Source organism: Chiloscyllium plagiosum, chromosome 9 (genome assembly GCF_004010195.1).
Source record: "Chiloscyllium plagiosum isolate BGI_BamShark_2017 chromosome 9, ASM401019v2, whole genome shotgun sequence".
Lineage (NCBI taxonomy): Eukaryota > Metazoa > Chordata > Chondrichthyes > Orectolobiformes > Hemiscylliidae > Chiloscyllium > Chiloscyllium plagiosum.
The window spans coordinates 84,036,814-84,056,636 of record NC_057718.1 but is presented as its reverse complement, the minus strand read 5'-3'; the positions used below and the strand labels follow the sequence as shown (position 1 = coordinate 84,056,636).

The 19,823-nt window shown below is 36.0% G+C and overlaps 1 protein-coding gene across 5 annotated transcripts in view; it reads right to left on the bottom strand.

Moving 5' to 3' along the window:
* Window positions 1–1,852: 1,852 nt before the first annotated feature.
* LOC122553001 (son of sevenless homolog 1) overlaps window positions 1,853–19,823 on the bottom strand; it is a 299,123-nt gene continuing 281,152 nt past the window's right edge. For 3 of the 5 annotated variants that reach the window (XM_043696383.1, XM_043696382.1, XM_043696380.1), the window contains 6 exons: window positions 15,252–15,424; window positions 13,809–13,925; window positions 11,572–11,851; window positions 9,119–9,163; window positions 8,267–8,388; window positions 1,853–6,869 (listed from right to left, as the gene is read on the bottom strand). In XM_043696383.1, coding sequence (XP_043552318.1) covers window positions 6,375–6,869; window positions 8,267–8,388; window positions 9,119–9,163; window positions 11,572–11,851; window positions 13,809–13,925; window positions 15,252–15,424 — 1,232 coding nt within the window. In that variant the 3' untranslated portion in view covers window positions 1,853–6,374. The remainder of the gene's footprint in view (window positions 6,870–8,266; window positions 8,389–9,118; window positions 9,164–11,571; window positions 11,852–13,808; window positions 13,926–15,251; window positions 15,425–19,823) is intronic. The other 2 variants (XM_043696384.1, XM_043696381.1) reach the window with 1 other exon arrangement.

Below are 19,823 nucleotides of genomic sequence, written 5' to 3'. Positions count from 1 at the left end.
CACGGGATTAGTTCTGGGTGGGTTACTCTTCGGAGGGTTGGTGTGGACTTGGGCCAACAAACCTATTTCCATACGAAAGGGATTCTATGATTATAACTATCTTTGATAGTCTATGAAGTAGTATTCATGGTACAGTATATACATTAATCATTAAAATGTAATTTAGAGTTCATACATATAATACATTGAGGGTAGAATTCTTATATTATGAATACACAAGTCCTCAAAGCCCAGATATACTTTAACTGGTGACCTATATACTCTGCCAAGATAGTTTTGCTGACTTGAAAACTCCTGGCAGAAAGGATATTATGTTGCAGAACCGTCTTCTGCCGGCAAAGCTGATTAAGTTTGTTTAATTTATTTTTGTTGTGGTTTAAGGCTCGACTGGATAGATTTACCTTGTGTGGCATGGTGGGGAGGAGTGTAAATAGAATCTCAGAATCATGCAACATGGAAACAGGCCCAAATCGCTTATGCCAACCTGGTTTCCTAAACCGAACCAGTCCCATTTGCCTGTGTTTAGCCCATATAACTCTAAATCTTTCTATCCATGTACCTATTCAAGTATCTTTAAAATCTTTAATTGTATCTGCATCAACCATTTCCTCTGGCAGCTCATTCCATATATGCAACATCTATGTGAAAACGTTGTCTCTTAAATCTTTCCCCTTTTACCTTAAACCTACACCATCTAGTTATGGACTTCCATATCCTGGGAAAAGTCTTTTGGTATTCACCTTATTGATGTCTCTCATGATTTTATAAACTTGTATAAGATCACCCCTCAGCTTCCTATGTTCCACCAAAAAAAAGTCCCAGGATATCCAGCCTCTCCTTATAATTTAAACCTTCCAGTCTCAGCAACATCTCTGTAAATATTTTTTACACCCTTTTCAGTTTAATAACATCTTTCCTATAGCAGGGCGATCTGAGCAGAACCATTAACAACTGGAGAGTGTGAAATAAGCATCATAAAAGGAGTGTGAGTGAGAGTGAGAGTGAGACACACACACACACACACAGGTAGATAGAGACAGAGAAAGTGCAAGATAAAGAAACTTTTGGCCCAATCAGCGATCAAAATTTTGTGTTCTCTTTCTTCCATCTCCTGCCAGAAAACAAATAATGATCATGTTAATTTATATATTGCCAAAGTTTGGCATGGTCCAGCTTTAGAAATAAATTAAATTTGTATTAAGATGTTCTTTGTTTTTTTTAAAGAGTGGTACCTTTGTGCAGCTTATTGATGAAATCCATTACTCTGATGGATAAGCAGTCAGCAAGACCAACTGTTCAATACCTAGTTGTTTGTTGCCTCAAATGCGGCTTTAAACCAAATGAGCTGGGGTGTATATGAATTCCATTAATATTTATCAAACTGTCTCGGTTTAGCTAATTCCTAGCAAATTGCCATAAAAAAAACAACACAATGTAATGGAAATTCTTGTTCAGAGTCAGAACATGATCTATATATTAAAGACTAAATTAAGACAAAACAGCATCGATAATAGTATATAGAAACCTGAACTATAAGAAATTGAACCAATATAAAATTAAACTATACAACTAAAATGAACCATGGTGTTTACTGTCTAGATCTATTATTGTGAGAGAAAAGGGCAAGTTCATTAATTGGACGCACGTTTATTCTGGTTCAGAAACCAAAAAATCCTTCATTAATTATTGAACTTGTCTAAACAATGACTCAAATTACTACTCCTTGAAGACGTAACCCATCTATTGTTCTAAAACTTAGCGTATAAATGAGAAACACTGATTTTTACTCCTGAATTAAACCTCTGCAAAAACAGATACCCAAGATTAAAAATGAAAACACTAAATGAAACACTAAGGTTTCAAACATATTTAATACATAGTTTTCATTTTTTTAAAATATAAATTAAAAAGGAAAAACAGAACATCTGACACCTGGAAATTTAACATAACCATTTAAAAATAAAAACCAATTACACACAAAAAAATTAGGCAAATGCAAAAATTCCCATTGCGAAGCATTCTAGGATTTACATACCAGTTGAAAAACAACTTAGAATATTGTTAAAAATAATTGTTGCAGGAAAGAAACAAAATATCCTGGTGAGTTACATTAAACATGTCAGTCTAATACACTTGGAACAAAAGTAAGGCAAAATCAATTTTATTTCATTATTGTGTACATTTCATCTGGGTCCTATTTTGTAAGTCAAGTGTTGCTTTGCCATTATTTACTTGTTCCCATTCTTTTTGAATATAACTTTTCAGTGTAATCGATGCAGGGGAAACCACAATTATGATACTGAATTGCAAAATGAATACTGTTACTCCTAACATAGAATACAAAATTCTACAGACATGGTTAAAGTATACAAATCGTTTTAGATGTGCCAAGACAGACTACCATTTGTTCTCAAATCTGGTCAACTTCTATCTAATGACTACATATAATCATAGCTGCAAATAACTATGCCATTCAAACTGATGCATTTATATATATGTATGTGATATATATAATATACACACACATATACACACACACACACAAAATTTAACCACTGATATGTACATTTTATATTTATAGCAGAAAAGGTTTGTTTTCTGGTGCATATAACCAGAAATATAACTTGCCCCACCTCCCTTTTCTTAAAACAAAGAGGATTTTAAAAAAAGTTCAAGAAGTCAGAAAAGAAGGTTGAGACATAATAAAAAGGCACATTTGGCAGCTACTAAAACTGGCATGCGTCTAGCACAAACAGTACAGGGCGCATCACGACACATTCAACTACAATTAAATGACTTCATTTATAATGTAGGAGGTTCCCAACCAGATCAGAGTGAATCTTAGTTTGCTTTGCATTAAAGACCACCAGCTTTGTTGCTGTGATTTGCTGCAATTTCTTCTCGAGGGAGGAAGCCTAATTTGGTCAGATATTCCTCAAGAGGGACATGAAGAAATAATGAGTAAATGAAGGTGAGGTACAAATCATCCATTATCTGGCTGAATGGTGGAAAAGGTTTGCAGAACTGAATGGTCTAAATCTGTTTATATTCCTTTACAAATTATACTCTGAAAGTCAATGCACTTTTAAGGAGGCACATAGTTGGACTTATTTTTTAAAAATAATAAATTACACTTTGTTTTCTCTTTCCCGCATTATGTGATCAATACCTAGAAATATAAAATTTGGCAGAAAATAAAGTCAGCAGTACAGAGAGAACATCTATTACTTCTGAACAGGTCTGCTGAAACTGTATCAAATCTGAAGTTTCAACTAACCAATATTTACCATGCTGACATGTACTGAAAGTAGTTCTCATAGACTTAATTTGAAGTCTGTTAGATATACAGCAATACTGCCTCATTAGTCAGCTGCAATATGACAACTATGGATTCCAGCCATAGACAGCCAAGCTTGCATAAATAGGGAATATATTTTTCAAGTGCTTTCTTTCATTTGCTGAACCATATCTAATTGACATATACAGTACAAACAGAAATGCACACTGGTAATGGTATTTTCCAACTGGTATGTAACCCTGAAAGTTAATCTGACTGGTCTGCTAATTTTCATTGCCCGTATATTTTTCAGTGAAGTCTTCCAAATTCAGTCTTCTGTGCACTCACTGCCTTTCATAGTGGCATCATTATTCAACTTAAACAGCATGCTTATGACTTACATGTAGTTTAAGTGTTGCCAGGCTTAAAAGATCTAACAAACACTTGATAGGATCAAGAGAAAAGTAACAATTGGCAAAGAGTTGACAAATTTTGACTCAATGACAACATACAAAGGTTTCTCAATGACACTGCCATTTATGAACGAAAAAAAACTTCCTAAATAGTGTCCAAAACTACTGAATTAGTGGGCTTAAATATGATACTTGTATGATACAGCACTTTTTAAATATCATGCCAACAAAAATCAAGCAGTTTTAAGACTTATTTAACTTGCTGATTATAATTGCGTAAATCCGTTACCAGTCATTTTGTACTTTACCCCAACCCTCCATGCTCCCTTCTGCATTTTCCAAATTTACAAGATCAATGAAAGCACCTGAAGCTGAAATCTACTTGCTTATATAAAAAAAATTAATGCCAATTAAGCCTTTTCCCCCAACTAAATATTGTAAAAATACCCATAACAGTTTATATTTGGCAGCCCTATCAATAGATTAACTGAAACAGTATAGCCACTGATATGTAAAAGTGCTTAAAATGGCTTGCTGAAATGATAGCATTTTAATATTGTTCGGTTGTCCCATAGATGAAGTGTTTTGAATAAAGTATGATAAATTACCAACACGAAGTCTAATTAGATACAGTAGATTTAATAGTGCTTGTTGAATTTATTTATTCTAGTGGCAATAAAGTGATTTATTTTAAAATTAGCATGCATAAGTGTATTTGTTCAAATCACAAATGTAAGCTACTGGAATGAAAATTTGTGGATAATTCAAATCATAACATCAGTACATTTTGAACCAGAGTTCAGGGTTATGCCCTTATTTCAATGCGCCAAAGGCTTGCAATCAAATAATGTACTATATCGATCATTTTTCATATTTAGTTCTGTTATAAAGGCCTGCACCCCTATTTCCTGACTCATGATCATGATGGTTTTAACACTTTTGGAAAAATTAAAAACAGGGACTAGTGACACTCTGAGATAATGTGAATTAAAGACTTAAGCTATTGCAGAGAAGTAATGTACAGTTGTAACAAGAAGGTGTGAATCAAATTCAAATGCTAACATTAAGAATGGATCATTTTGACTAAATTATGAAGTGGCATGTTTGGAAAAGGTCAAATTACAATATAGACAGGCCGATTAAAAAGTGATATCTTTTTAAGGTAACAGCAGGATTCATATATGGAGCCCAAAAGCTATTTGTAAATCTTATTTTTGATGCTAAATACTGCATTTTTGAATGGGGCTTGGAACAAGCAATCTATTATTAACAAAAATAGCTAGCTTGCACTGTTTAGTCTGACCTGTACATTGTCATCCATGCATTCCAATGCTAACTGGTTAGCAATTTAATGGTCTGATAAGCGCATGTTGCATCCCAATACTCTCATGCATCCTGCTGTAATACTGCACTAGTGTTATATACTCTGCAATCTATGTCAATCTGCTTTAAGAGTCAATTATCATCTAAATTCATGAGTTATTTGTGAATTCAAGATTGCTTTCTTTCTCTTAAATAAGACACTGCAGAAAGCACTCAACAGGTCCATTTGCATTCAGCATCATGACTTAGTTCAATACTGTGGTCTCTATAAATTTGAATCTAATTTGTTCAGTGCTCAACACACGAATCAATTAGCAAATAATATGTACTGGGAATTAACACACACTATTCAGTTATGGCTCAAATTTTTTTCCTCAATATCCTGTAACAACTTAGACTGGTATGATGTTTGGGCACATGGAGTACAGGAATGTGGGGTCATTTGAATAAATACTTCAGCATTATAAGTATCAGTGAAATAAAACAAAGGTTAATGGATCACTTTGTAATAAACCCAAATCTCCACTTCCAGATTAAGCCATTTCATCGTATGCTCTTAAACAAAAAACAGCTTTCTAATATAGTCTGCAAGGAATTTCTGACATTGCAATGATGTTATGACATGGGTTATCACTAGGCTTTAAAAGTCAGGAAATGCACAATTAAGAGAATGTTGTGAGATCAAGAGCTCATCAGAGATGTAAATACAGATGTCACTAGTTTCCACACATTGTTACATCCGGGTTAAATTCACTTTGTTTTAAATGGTAATAAAATCAGATGAATGTTTTCTCCTTTGTCTAATGAAGATGGGTGCTACATTCTCATTGAAGGATCTCTCTCGTAGGACTGGTTCTTGAATCAGTCTCCACAAAGAATGTGCCTCTTTGGTGTAGCAGGTACCCAAATTTCAACAAACAAAAAGTTTACAATTACTTTGCAGAACAAATATTTGCTCATTAGTCTAGGTACCAAAAATGCATTTCCAGGAGTCCCCTTTTTGATACATTTAAAAGTATTTAAACAAGGCATGATCATGTGAAATATCAATCCTGTTTTTAAGATGGAGGTGCAAAACCACTTTTTCTGCTAACGCTCTTCTTTTCAGCTGGTTGATATCAGGTGTTCCAACTTTTATCATCAACGTAAGTTTATCATGGGTACAGCAAACTGACAACTGCATTTTCAATTTTTGTTTCCCATTGTATGAATCCAAATTGATGGAAACACTGGTTCATACCAGAAGCAATAAAGACTTACCAAGCCAGGCATAAAACATTTTAAAGTTCTTACAGCACTGCCAATGCTGCAACCTTAGCAGTGTCCAGGAACCTGTAGTGTTTAAGGAACATATTTCAGAGCTAAGAGGAATGGGCATTTTCCAGAAGTGGTAGTCCATCTCGATGGAACGATGGATGCGTATGCTCCCTTTTGTAGGTTTTTGGTGGAAGTTTTGGAATTATTTGAGATGTAGAGCTCTGTCTTGGTGGGATGGGTGGTCCAGCAGTAGTACCAATATCAACATCTTGTGGTAAAGGAGGTGATGGCAAATGCCTGCGAGTTCCAAGAGGAGAAGGTGTCTGAGGAGGTGGTGGAGTAAAAGGCACAGGGGAATTGGGGAAAAAAGTGTTTGGATGCTCAGCTTTTCTACCCATTGGTGGAGGTTGCAGGGGTAGAGGTGAGCCTGGAAATACATCTGGTGTTCGTACAGGTTCACGGGGTGGCAAGCTGGGAGGACTATCAGGAGGTTCTGATATAGATGACCTCTCTGACAATGGATACCGAGGTGAGTAAACCTTGCCTGTGGGTTGGCGGGGTGGAATGGCAGGTGGACTGTCCAAATGTTTTGACTTGATCTGAAACAGAAAGAACAGCTCTGTTCAAACTATGCACCAACCAAATAGCTTAACAGAGATGCTTGAGTTTCAATAACATATATATAGTAATGTTAAGAGCGAGGAAGGCAATTACAATAGGCAAGTTACTGAAATGTTCTGTAACCCTAGCTTTCCCTTTTTCAATGACTGCAACCATCACATCTTCCAACATGGAACCCATATGTTGAACCCTTATTGAAGAGTAACAGCTGAAGACCTAATTTGACAGGAGGGTGTTTCCACCAGAAATCAATATCTGGATCCAAGAGCAACTTTTTTTTGTAAACAAAAAGGAATACTCAGCGAACTGGGAATCAGCAAATTTTAAAGTCACTCAGACAAATGGAGGTGGGTCCCTCATTTAATACTGCAGAGTTTCATCAGCTTTGATATTAAAAAAAAGTTGTGGATACTATTGCAATAACCACTATGTAATCTGATCATTTAATAATGAACAGTTTTATTTGATAAAAGATTAGCATTTATGTATTTTCACATACAAAATTGTTTGACGTACTGCAAATTACTTGAGACACAGTGACTATTTCAGAGACTAATATGAGCTTTGACCTCAGTAGTCTGTGGAAAACCAATTTAGGACACTGAAACGTATTTTACATATTGCAAATTTTACAGGAACTATTCAAGATCAGGTGAGCTGGTATTCACCATCCTTTTTTAAACACAGTATTGACAAAGCTGGTCTAGTCAAATTTTTATGTCAATTGTTGAACACAAAATATTGAGAATTGAGTCAAATTAGTCAAGGGAAGGTAACTGAGTTATCTCTTGAGATGGCAATAGAAGAGACCTATGGTACAAATGGTATTGGCATTTGACAGTCTAAGCTTGGATGTTATCAAAATGTTTCTGTAGTTGTTTCATTATTCTGAGTGTGAATAGAGGGCAAAATTGGAATCTCCAGCCAATCCTGACCATGTGGCTAATAAAGCAACAACATATGGTCAGAACTCCAGTAGACCTCTGAAACAATACCAAGGTGTTTTGCTGATAACCACACCATCTTTGTTTTGTCTAACGGGTACAATTACAGTCACTAAAGCACTTTCATTTGGACTGCTCCTGATCCTGGAAATCAATCTAAATTTTGGTTGGTGCCATACTCAGTCAAAAGATGCCTCAATATTGTAGCACACCTCTGGATCAATGTCTGGAGTCAAGGGGTCAATGTGGTAGAACTCAAACTGAATGACAGGTTCAGAAGATGCTACTTTATAGTAAAATCATTAGACTCCTGTTATTTTATTGGTGATTTCAAATGGCCAACGAAAGCTGATTTTTCTGCATTAGACATACTAAGCAACATGTCACATTATGGGATAAATTATATTGTCATTACATTTTAGTTGGCTTACCTTGGACGGAGAAGATTCTGTTGGGGCAGATTCAGGTCGCCTACGTGGTGGAACAGGAGGAGGGATGTGAGCTTCATCAACACTTCTACTGTAGCTCGTTATTGAAGAAATTGATGCTGGCCCTGTGAGAAAGGATTCTTTAGTTTTGCTAACAATAGGATGCATTAAAAACTATTCATATGATACTAAAGATTAAGTTGCAAATTAAGTTTATTAGCAAATTTCAAAGCTGCCTTGAATATTTACCATCAAGTGAATAGCGCTGCATTCATATTCTAGTACATGCATTAAACTAGGACAACCTAGAATTTTGTAGAAAACTAGAAAAGGAAAAGCAATAATAAACATGCAAGTTGAAGGTTAACTTACAGTATTGACTGAAATCTCAAAAAAGTTTTAAAAGCATTAGTAGAAGCTTTGAGTTCTGGTGAACAGCAATTTAAGGACCTCCTCTAGTGTGTTCTCATGAAAATATTAGAGTTATTATAACCTGAAACCTAAATGCTAAAACGTATAACTTGCAAGTTACATACAATAAGGCATTATTGCTTAAAATTAGATGGGAAATTAAAAATCCAACTTTACAAAAATGTTTACCAAATGTAAACTGCCTGAATAACATTTGATTGTAATGCTATTCATTTTAAACTGTTTGAATATAAAAACTTTAGAAAATCCAGATGCAAATGGAATTATCAGCATGAAGGAAAGCGAACATATTCAATGTTCTAGCATGCATGCTGTCATCCATGTTAAAACAAAGCTGCTTTTTAGCATAAAAAACAGTGCATGGTCAGCTTCAAAAAGCCATGCTGCGTTATTAAATATGCAACATTAAAGCCCAATACTAACTTGCACCATGGGCCAGTGTAACTGGGGCAAATATGGTATCACTGCCTGTGGAAGAAAATAGAAAAAACTAAGGATGGCACAAGCCCAGCAGATTTATCCATTTTTACAATTTGCATATGTTAGCTATAAGCTTCTTGATGTTGTTAGCTATTTAAATTTGCCACTGATAGTACACCAACAATTTGGAGATATTTGATTTTTAATCCGGGTACATTTTCAGACTAAAAAATGAAGGTAATACAAAAATTCCTTGGGAATGATAGCAATAATTCAAAATCAAATCAATAACAGACAGACGAACACAAATAAAGTGATCTATAATCACCAATATGTTAAATGGATTTGACAATTGATGGGCATACCAATTGCCTTTCCTTTTGATTAGGCTACCACACAACTAACTAATTTACAAAATAAAACCCACAAGGTTTCTCCCAGCCACCTGTATTAACATAGAAACATGGAAGAAATGGCATAAAGTATGTGACAAGTCAAATTAAAAACTACACAATGTTCATTAAAGTTACGTTCCAGTAAATTAAGCTTTTATTTCATTTGTAGTCATGATGTCTGTTGCTCCTACAATATGTAGGTACATGCCACTTTTCAACAGAATGAAAACATATATTGACAAATGAAATAACTACTTGTGTTGACTTTCTTAAATTTTTAGCCAAGAAATGACAGGAGTTCCAAGGTGAAGCATGTTTTCTGATTATTTCCAAGCAATAATCTGCTGAAGAAAATTTGAGTATCATCACCCTAAAGTATAAGCAACCATCTCAGAAAGTACTTCTCTCTTCCAGGCACAAGGCTGAGAAGCAGGTGCTTGCATTTCACAGCAAGTATCTCAGGGAGGAGTAGAAAAAGAAGCCAAGTTAATTTACTTCAAACAGTTAGATGATGTACAACCAAGAATTTATATCTGGTTGACTTGCCCACTTCTCAAAAGCAAAAGGACTTTATACTTGACAAGTTCATCTTAATTGAAATTGAGTACCCAATGATATTTGTCATCATAACAGTGGATGCTAGATGGATATATTTGTTCATGCCATTTTATGTTTAGCTCTTTTGAGGCAAGTCTGCAGTCAGACAACTTTAGTGGCATTTGAAATGACAATAGCAATTGCCCTGTGGATTGCAAGAAAGATGCTCTGATATTACACAATATTGGTATATCTTTGGCACCTCCCAAAGGTGTGATTTAATGGCAAAAATAAATGAAATATTACTTGCATGTGAAAACCCATGCTTTCTCCTTGATCATATGTCACAAAACTGGTCTTCAAAAAAAAACTGTCTCACAATCAGCTTGGACAGGTTTTAAATGAATCCTAGTAAAAATGAGTCTTCAATACATCTCTTTTTTTTACTTGCTAAATTTCAATACTTCACTTTTTCACACACTTAAAGAGCTTGATTAGTACTCTTGCTCGTTTCTGTACATGTATACAGGTCTACTGTCTATATCTTGTTTCCATTCAATTTAGCCAAATATTCTACTCCAGAATGCTGATGTCAATCTTTACTGAATCTTACATGCATTTGAAAACAAAACATTACAAGCATATGCATCCTAGCTCAACCCTACAAGAGTTTCAACATGTAGATCTTTGTATATTTAGAAGTGAAATCCCAATTAATACCCATCATCTACTATATAATTCATATACAATTAATGCAAAGTCTCTTTATTACTAAAATTTGCTACTTTCCAGTAAACTGATCTGGACCATATTTTGATTTTGCTTAGCCTTCCTGTTTTTATACTGATGATGATTACATGTTGATTAAAAAAAAACAAAGAACTGCAGATGCTGGAAATCAACCAAAAGCTAAGAAAACTCAGCAGGTCTGGCAGCATCTGTGCAGAGAAAGTAGTATTAACGTTTCAGGTCCAGTGACCTGTCTTTAAAACATAAGAAGGTTCTGAAGAAAGGTCACTGGACCTGTAACTTTAACTCTGCTTTCTCTCCAAAGATGCTGCCAAATGGTTGAGTTTTCAAAGTAATTTCTACTTTGGTTATTTAGATTTTGATGACATTTTCCCAATGGTCTCTAACTGCTGTGTGCATACCTGCCAAACTTCATCCCCACATCAAGTCATGTAACACTTCCTTCCTTATTGAATTACCAACATATCAAGTGAGAAATCAATTTCCAACACTTCAAAACATTTCCTCTGCTTCTGTCATGTAAAGTAAATCTTTTGGATACTTTAAATCTCTTAAAATGCTGTTAATTTTTCCTGATAAATGCACCTTAAATGTGGTCTCAAATTTTACTCTCGATTTCAGTTTTACAGTAAGATTAAACTATAAATATGCAAATCAAACAGACAGACTTCAATGTAACATAAAACAGTCAAATTTGCATTTACTTGACAAATAGAAACCACTTCCAAAACATTAATTTTGTTACCAAGCAGTTATTGAAATTAACTGACATACTTGAATAGAACGGACTGGCTGGATCAGAATCCCCAAACACACTACAGACATCTGTCGAGCTGGATGCAGCAGAAGCAGGTGGTGGCGTCAGAGGGGTACGTGGGGAATTTGGTGCTGATGCTATACTTTCGGTCTCATTCTCTGTAATGCGGCTGTAACTGATTTTCCGTGGTTCCTGCTGTAGTGGTGTAGGATGCCCACGCAATGTGCCTGACACTGGATGTCTCGGGTTAGATGGTCGGACACCAGGAGATTTCAGTGGGTAATTATATTTCTTTGCCTATAAAGATTCAAATGAAAGGTCAATTAGAAGTAAGTCCTTTAAGTCACATTTCCAGTGAATAACAATGATATAATCAAAGATCATCCCTAAATGGTAAATATATAAGGCAAATTCTGAGTAATGTTGAAATATTGTAAACTCAGGTATTAACATATCTAGAAGTTAATATGCATTCCAAGTCCATTATAATAAGGTTTTATTAGCTATGAAAGGAACATTTAAACACATATATAACATTTTGAAAAATAGATTTGTGCAATAAAATCATTCAACACTGCATCGTGAGAAGTACTTTGCAATCTATATTTTAGAGTTTATTCGAAAACAAAATTGTAAAAGATGCAAATACATGGAAAAGGTTCACGTCATATGAACTATTTCTCTCAATGATTATGACTCATGTAAAAGTGTACTTATAGAAACTGAATTAAATCTCACAGCCTATTACATAGCCACATCAATTACTAAAACAAAAAGAATTTAAGTTTGGCTTCATATTAATGTTTTATGTGAACTTGAACCAGCTAACATTTTCAAATTCTTTAGGCAGGCTTAGCATTCAGCTCAATTTAAAAACAAAAATCAGTAAATGAAGGAGGCTGGGTCAGCAGAACTCTTCACAGCAACTGATCATACCCCTCATGGATGATAACTAATCTAACGCTGAGCCAGGAGAGTTTTTTTTAAATTTATGGTTGTATTTACATTATTCACTTAGATCTGCTTTTTAAGCTTTTCCAAGTAAAATCTTAAATATTTCAAATAAATTGAAATACTACCTCAAGCCATAAAGAGAAACTTAGGTAAACCAACAGAACTTACAATTTAATTTCATCTTCAACTAACTGCCATCCTGATAGCAAAACTTAAAACTACCAGTATCTTGAATCAAAATAGCACATTTCCACTGCAGGTGAAGTTTTGTACTTGTCTGAAAGTAGTTCAATCTTTGTTGATTTTCTCACCCACTTATTGTATTTCTTCCCTGAAGGAGAATGGGTAATAATCAATTATTTTGACTTTTAGATTGGAAGCACTAGCATTCTCTGCTCATAGCCTGGTACTTTGAGAAGGTACCCGTTCAACCATTTCAGAGGAAACCTCTCAACACAGCTGCAGAGATGAAACTATTTTATTAGAGTCAATTTAGTAGGACAGACAATCAGGGACAACTTAGCGTATACCAGAGCAGCAGTGACACTAAATGTTGCCAACCAAAGTTAAAGCTTTCTCACATCAATGCTACCTGTGCTTGGCATAAGCTATACAAGTATCTGTTGAAAATATTCTTAAAGAGGTTGCAAAATGATGATATCCCTGATGCCATAATGCTTTCTGCTCCACTGTCAGATGGTATTAAGAATTTTTGTTCTGTTGAGTTTACAGCTTCAGATGAAAGTCATTATACAAGTGTAACCTGTGAAGTTGCAACAAGGCAGTATGTACCAGAATCAGTGCTGATGTTTTGGACTTAGACAAACCTAAATCTTCATTACATGGAAAATCAAGTGAAACAACTCCTTTCCTACAGAACCATCTTAATGTGAATGTTGCACTTGAATAGAACTTTGCACTTTTAGCAGGTGTTACACATCTAAACAGTATACAAGAAAAACTGTGTGCACTTTGCGCAGATATATAGATCTGCGAACATGGAATCCAGTGAATTCAAGAACAAATCTAAAGTGGATAAATCATCAAAACAGCAACAAAAAAAAGCTCAAACTTTAAAACTAAAAGCTTATGACATTTCCTCCTGTTTAGTAAGAAAATAACTTGCAAAGCTGGCAAATCGCAAATAATGTGTGGATCAATTGAGTAGTGTGACAAAGCCTGAAATGGATACTGTCTTGGTAGTTTACTCCTATATGGAAAATAGCCAATAAGCTGTCCAACATAAGTGCAAGAGGAAAAAGTTACTGACTAATAATAAATGATTAAAACAAATACTTACAAATCTAGGTAAAGATCTGGCATTACGAGGTTCTATTTCCAAAGATTTATTGAACAAATAATCTGTAAATTCTTTCTCCAAAGTATTTCCCATTGGATTTAAATTTTCAAAAAACTTCTGTAAAATTAAACAGAAACATTCATTGGTAAAACAGAAATTTGTGCCATAGAAATGCTAAAAGCAGCTTATAGCATGTGTCATTCAGATAAAGGAGATGATTGGGTCGTGAAACGTTGAGGACAGAGAAGGAGAATTCCAAGGGAAAATAGAACAGATCCTCTTCAGTTTTTTTTAGATTACTTAGTGTGGAAACAGGCCCTTCGGCCCAACAAGTCCATACTGACCCGCCGAAGCGCGACCCACCCAGATCCATTCCCCTAAATTTACCCCTTCACCTAACACTACGGGCAATTTAGCACGGCCAATTCACCTAACCTTTTCTTGGACTGTGGGAGGAAACCGGAGCACCCAGAGGAAACCCATGCAGACACGGGGAGAATGTGCAAACTCTACACAGACAGTTGCCTGAGGTGGGAATTGATCCCGGGTCTCTGGTGCTGTGAGGCAGCAGTGCTAACCACTGTGCCACTTTTAATACTTTTAACAAAAATTACTCTTAAATATCTGACTTCGGAATTTATGAATGACTGAAACACAGTAATCTCACCTACACAGAATTTCATAAAGCTATAATTTCTTCCTTTTTTGCAGTGAAACAAAATCACTGATGTAAAATTTATGTATGGGAAGATATTAAAAGTATTTTATTTTGGTGCAAGGCAGGCATTTTAAGTGCTGGAATGCGATTAAAACAACTGCAAGACTGCTTAATAGTTGGAATTATGCAGTCTTTTGTTTATAAAGTGAAATATCCAACAGGCAAGTACAAGCTCCTTAGCCTGAAAAGATTCACCAATTTTTCCTGGCTGCTATGTCTGGAGTATCCAATCTTAGGGTCAAAGATCAAATCATCCCAAATTTTACACAATAATTGCAAGTCACAATGTTTTCTGGATAGTTGCAAGCTATACATTTCATAATCACAACAAATTTCTTTGTGCCTCAGTAAGTTGAATATTTGGCTGAACTATTAAGTAAAGCTCTGCAAAATCGTGAACAAAATATTATTTTGGAAGGTGCAAAGAGAAACAGCATTTGTAAGAATTCATTTCTCTGCACTTAATGCACCTACCGCTGAGTTACCAGTTAACAGCTCAAAAAAAACAAGTGCAGCTTACATGGTCCAGACTGTCCCACCTTTTATGCTGGGGGTGTAATATATGGTAGGGAACATGTTACAATGGTTTAACATACAAAAGAATGTCGATTTTTTTAAAAACTCAAACATTAATCAGAATGAATAATTGCTGAAACTTTTGATGTACAGCAATACACCTGTGCATTTTCCTCTCTTGCCATCGTTCTTCCAATTGTGGTACTCACCTTAATGTCTTGTTCTACTCGTAAGCAATATGGCTGGTTTTGGTATTGCTGGATCTCTCCTGTTATTTCTGCCACTTTTCTTCTCTTACTGAAATTTATCAACTCTTTACCATGTCTTTTCAAGAAATCAGGGTTACCTTCCTCAGTCTTCAGAATGTTCGTCAAATATATTCCTATCAGTTTATTTAAATACAAATTTAATGCGTTAATTTCAGGCTGACTGATCATTTTAAGATTCAAACAATATTTGCAAACTACATAAAATTCTCAATTCTCCACAAAGCCAACATTCGCAATTTCCTCATTTTCCTCAAGGTGCATTTGTCGGCAAACATGTTCTATACTGACAACCTGAAACCCCAATATTACACATCAGCTTTAAACTGAAACTACTCCCCCAATCTGCCCTTGCGAGAAGTGTGGATAGCTTACTTTCATGTGATCTTTTCTACTGTCACCGAACAAAACCATGTTTTTAAAAAGCTTTTTAAAAAGATTTTTCCCTGATGATACAGACCTCTTTGTACAAGATATTTTTCTCCTTGGTTTCTCTGCATCATTACATCACCATAATGTGCTTTCCAGAGCTCTCTTAAACTGAATGAGTTACAAGAACTGATTATGATTTTCACTTGTACCCTCCAGGAAAACAGTGTCTCCACCTGGCACTTGCACACAATAGTACAATTGATACTGCAAATTTAACAGCCTTGCAAAACTATGCCTCCAACCCTATTCTGCACTGTCACCATTCCTCAAGCAAATTTTCCTGTATCTTGTATCATCAAGATATTGCCAAACATCACACTTAAATCAGTTTAAATTTATTTCATATTTACTGGTTTTCCTTTTAACATAAAATTCAATATTCAGATCAAATGAAATGCATGTAACATGAGAAATTGTATAAATAATTCAATTTTCAAATGATCAATATTTTGTTAATGCATAAAATACAGGCAGTTTCCCCTATTCCATCATCATGGGTATTATCTGTTAGTTGACATCTTGCCCTCATTATTGTTCCAATTAAATATAAAATGTATCTATTTTATAGAAATGACTGGATTTGAAAAATCAAATACTGCAGGAAATATTAATAGAAATATTTTCTAATCATAAAATTTGATGTTAAAGAGGAAACTTATTGAATCACAATAATGACAATGCTTTGCAAATTATACATTACAATTGAAGTGTTCAGCTTATCGATTCTGCAAGCAAGAATTAGTAAAAGTTGGATTACAATTATATGGTCTTCATTCCCAAATACCATTAAACAAAATCTTTAACTGAACATATGGGTTAAGTTTCATTACTAAATCAAAATATTAAATAAGGAAAGGCCCAATAGGTTTGAACCTGCCTTAAATTATGCACTTTTATGATGTACCATGAATTCCTCAAATATTTAAACTTCTGACGGAATATACTGCAAATTTTACTTCCACATCCAGTTATAATCATCAGAAGAAATTCTTTCTGAACACATCACCAGGGCTTCAGTCCTGTTCCTCACCAGGAACAGATAAAGATGAGTCCGAATGAAAAATAATTGACACAACATCTGAACGTTTTCTCCCCCAACTAAGGATGCCACTTCTGAGTATATCCTGCATGATACAAAATTGGGTGGGAGGGGTATGTTGTGAGGAGAATGCAGAGAAGCATCAATGTGATTTGCAAAAATTAAGTGGGCAAATATTGACAGACGCAGTTTAATGTGAATAATTGTGTGGGTATCCACTTTGGTAACAAAAGCAGGCAGGCAGATATTACCTGAATGGTGATAGAGTCAGAAAAGGAAGGACATTGTATACAAGTTGCTGATGGTAAGCATGCAGGAGCAACAAATGGTGAAGGAGGCAAATAGCCTTCTTAGCAATAAGATTCAAGTGAACGTGCAGAGATGTCTTGTTGCAACTATACAGGGCAGTGGTAAGACAACATCCTAACTACTGTGTGCAGCATTGGTGGCTCAGTGGTTAGCACTGCTATTGCACAGCGTCAGGGATCTGGGTTTGATTCCATCCTCGGGCGACTGTGAAGAGTTTGCACATTCTCATGTCTGCATGGGTTTCCTCCAGGTGCTCCAGTTTCCTCCCACAATCCAAAGATGTGCAGGTTAGGTGGATTGGCCATGATAATTGTCCACAGCGTTCAGGGATGTGAAGGTTAGGTGCACTAATTAGGGGTAAATATAGGATAATAGGTTAGGGAAATGGGTGTGGGTGGGTTACTCTCGAAGGGTGGTGTGGACTTCTTGGGCCGAAGGGCCTATTTCAACACTGCAGGGATACTATGATCCTATTCCCACTTTTGTTTTTGTTCCCCATGGCTGAACTGAATAATTACCAAGATCCATAACCAAATTATTTCTAAAGGCTCTAAAACTCCGTATCCATTTGAACACATGAATACCAAATACAAAGTAAGCGGAATATGACGTAGCTAATGATCAATACAAGGCTGAAGCAATTAGCATGAAAGGTTTACAATCACATCCCATTTACAAAAATGCTTCATAATTAATTGAATACTTTCCATAAATGCTCAATCCCACAATTTGAATCTTTCCTCCAGTTTTGGGACTTCATACTTGACTTAGTGTGTTTCATGTTTTTACATCGTATTACTACACATTTGTAACTAAATTGATACATCTTTCCCTAGTCCATGAATTTAAATTGTTCTACATCCATTGCAAGCTTTCAATGTCTCTCAAATTAAACACTGCAATATGCAGTTTGGTGTTATCAGCATATTTCACATAACACTTAGCATCCATTCAGTCAGCAGGTGGTGTGAACAGTGGAACACTGATTAGACTGCTGCAGGATTCAACCAGTTATTACATTTTCCAAATTCTTCAGCTTCAGTTCAATTCCTGGTCAAAAATTCACTGGGTCAAGGTACATGTGTTACATCCACCAGCTTTGCCACCAATTTTCTGACCCTGAAACTAGCTCTTTGCACTTTAGGCACATTGTTCCCGACAATTCCCAATTTTCAAAGCTTCTACACTCTACTTGTTTAGACCTGTCTCCAAACTAAGCTGACTCCATATCTTTCCCATTGTTACACTAAGCCAAACTCCTCCCTATGATCCTGTATCCATTTTTTTTAGGTTAGATTAGATGAGATATAGTGTGGAAACAGGCCCTTCGGCCCAGCAAGTCCACACCGACCTGCCGAAGTGCAACCCCCACCCAGACCCATTCCCCTACATTTACCCCTTCACCTATCACTACGGGCAATTTAGCATGGCCAATTCACCTAACCTGCACATTTTTGGACTGTGGGAGAAAACCGGAGCCATGTTCTTTTCTTTTTAAAAACAGATCCTATTTTTACATAACCAACCCAAATAATGAATCCATGCACACGCTCATTTTGGTTGCCCTCTTTGGATCCAATCTGTTTCAATTTTTTCAAAAAAAAGACTTCCCTTTAAACAATCTAGATTAAACTCTTCAGTTCATCCCTCTCAAGTACAATGACCTGCTGAATGTTTAACCCAACACTCAGTCCACCTTTTTTATTCTTGTGCTGCTGTCCCAGGTTTGACTCAGTTAGATAAGCCTACAGCTGCCTCTGTGCCTCTCTTGGAATCCCCTAAAGGGATCCTCAGGGCATATGGCATGATAAACAGCAACTCTAATTACTCCATCCTACTCTCACTTCTCATCCACTGTGATGGGCTGAGTGGTAATCTCTCATTTCCCCTCCACAGATTTGATGACTCTAGTCGCATCAACTTTGCTTCCTCCACCGCCAGCTTGGCAACCTTGCTCCACCCCCAAGAGTTTGCAAATGCAGGAGAAAACCAACCATTGTTGTAGGAGTTACTCCTTCGAGATTTGGAGTTCTAACGTAATTCAATTTTCCAGGTTGTTTTCAGGGAGATTTATCTATCACTTGAGTACTTGCAACTTAAGTGTTTTCTGAAGTTAAAGAGTGCTTTGAGTCCTGCTGCACTTGGCCAATTGATAGCATGAATCCAGTGGGCCCAGGGCCTATTAGTGATTTCCCTCTGTCGTGGCCACTCTTGCCTCAGGAGAAGGGTGTGTGACCCAAGCACTCAACACTATTCCTGAACTTACACTGTCTCAAGGTTCTACCCCATTTTCTGCCCATGATCTCTCCAAGTTCATTGTGCTGATGAGACTGAACTCGAGCTCCCTCAACCTATTTTCATTAAACTATCAATCATCTGAAGTCCCTTCCTGAAAGCTCTTGTAAAATCATCCAAGTTCATTGGATTTTGTAAAAGGTCCCAGTGAGTTGCAAAACTGCAAATAGAGTCATAGAGTCATAAAGGTGTACGGCACGGAAACAGACTCTTCCGTCCAATTCGTCCATGCCGACCAGATATCCTAAACTAATCTAGTCCCATTGCCGACGCTTGGCCCATATCCCTATAAACTCTTCATATTCATGCACCCATGCAGGTGCCTTTTAAATGTTATAATTATACGAGCCTCTAACACTTCCCCTGGCAGCTCACTGCATACATGCACCACCAACGTGAAAACGTTGCCACTTAGGTCCCCTTTTAAATATTTTCCTGCT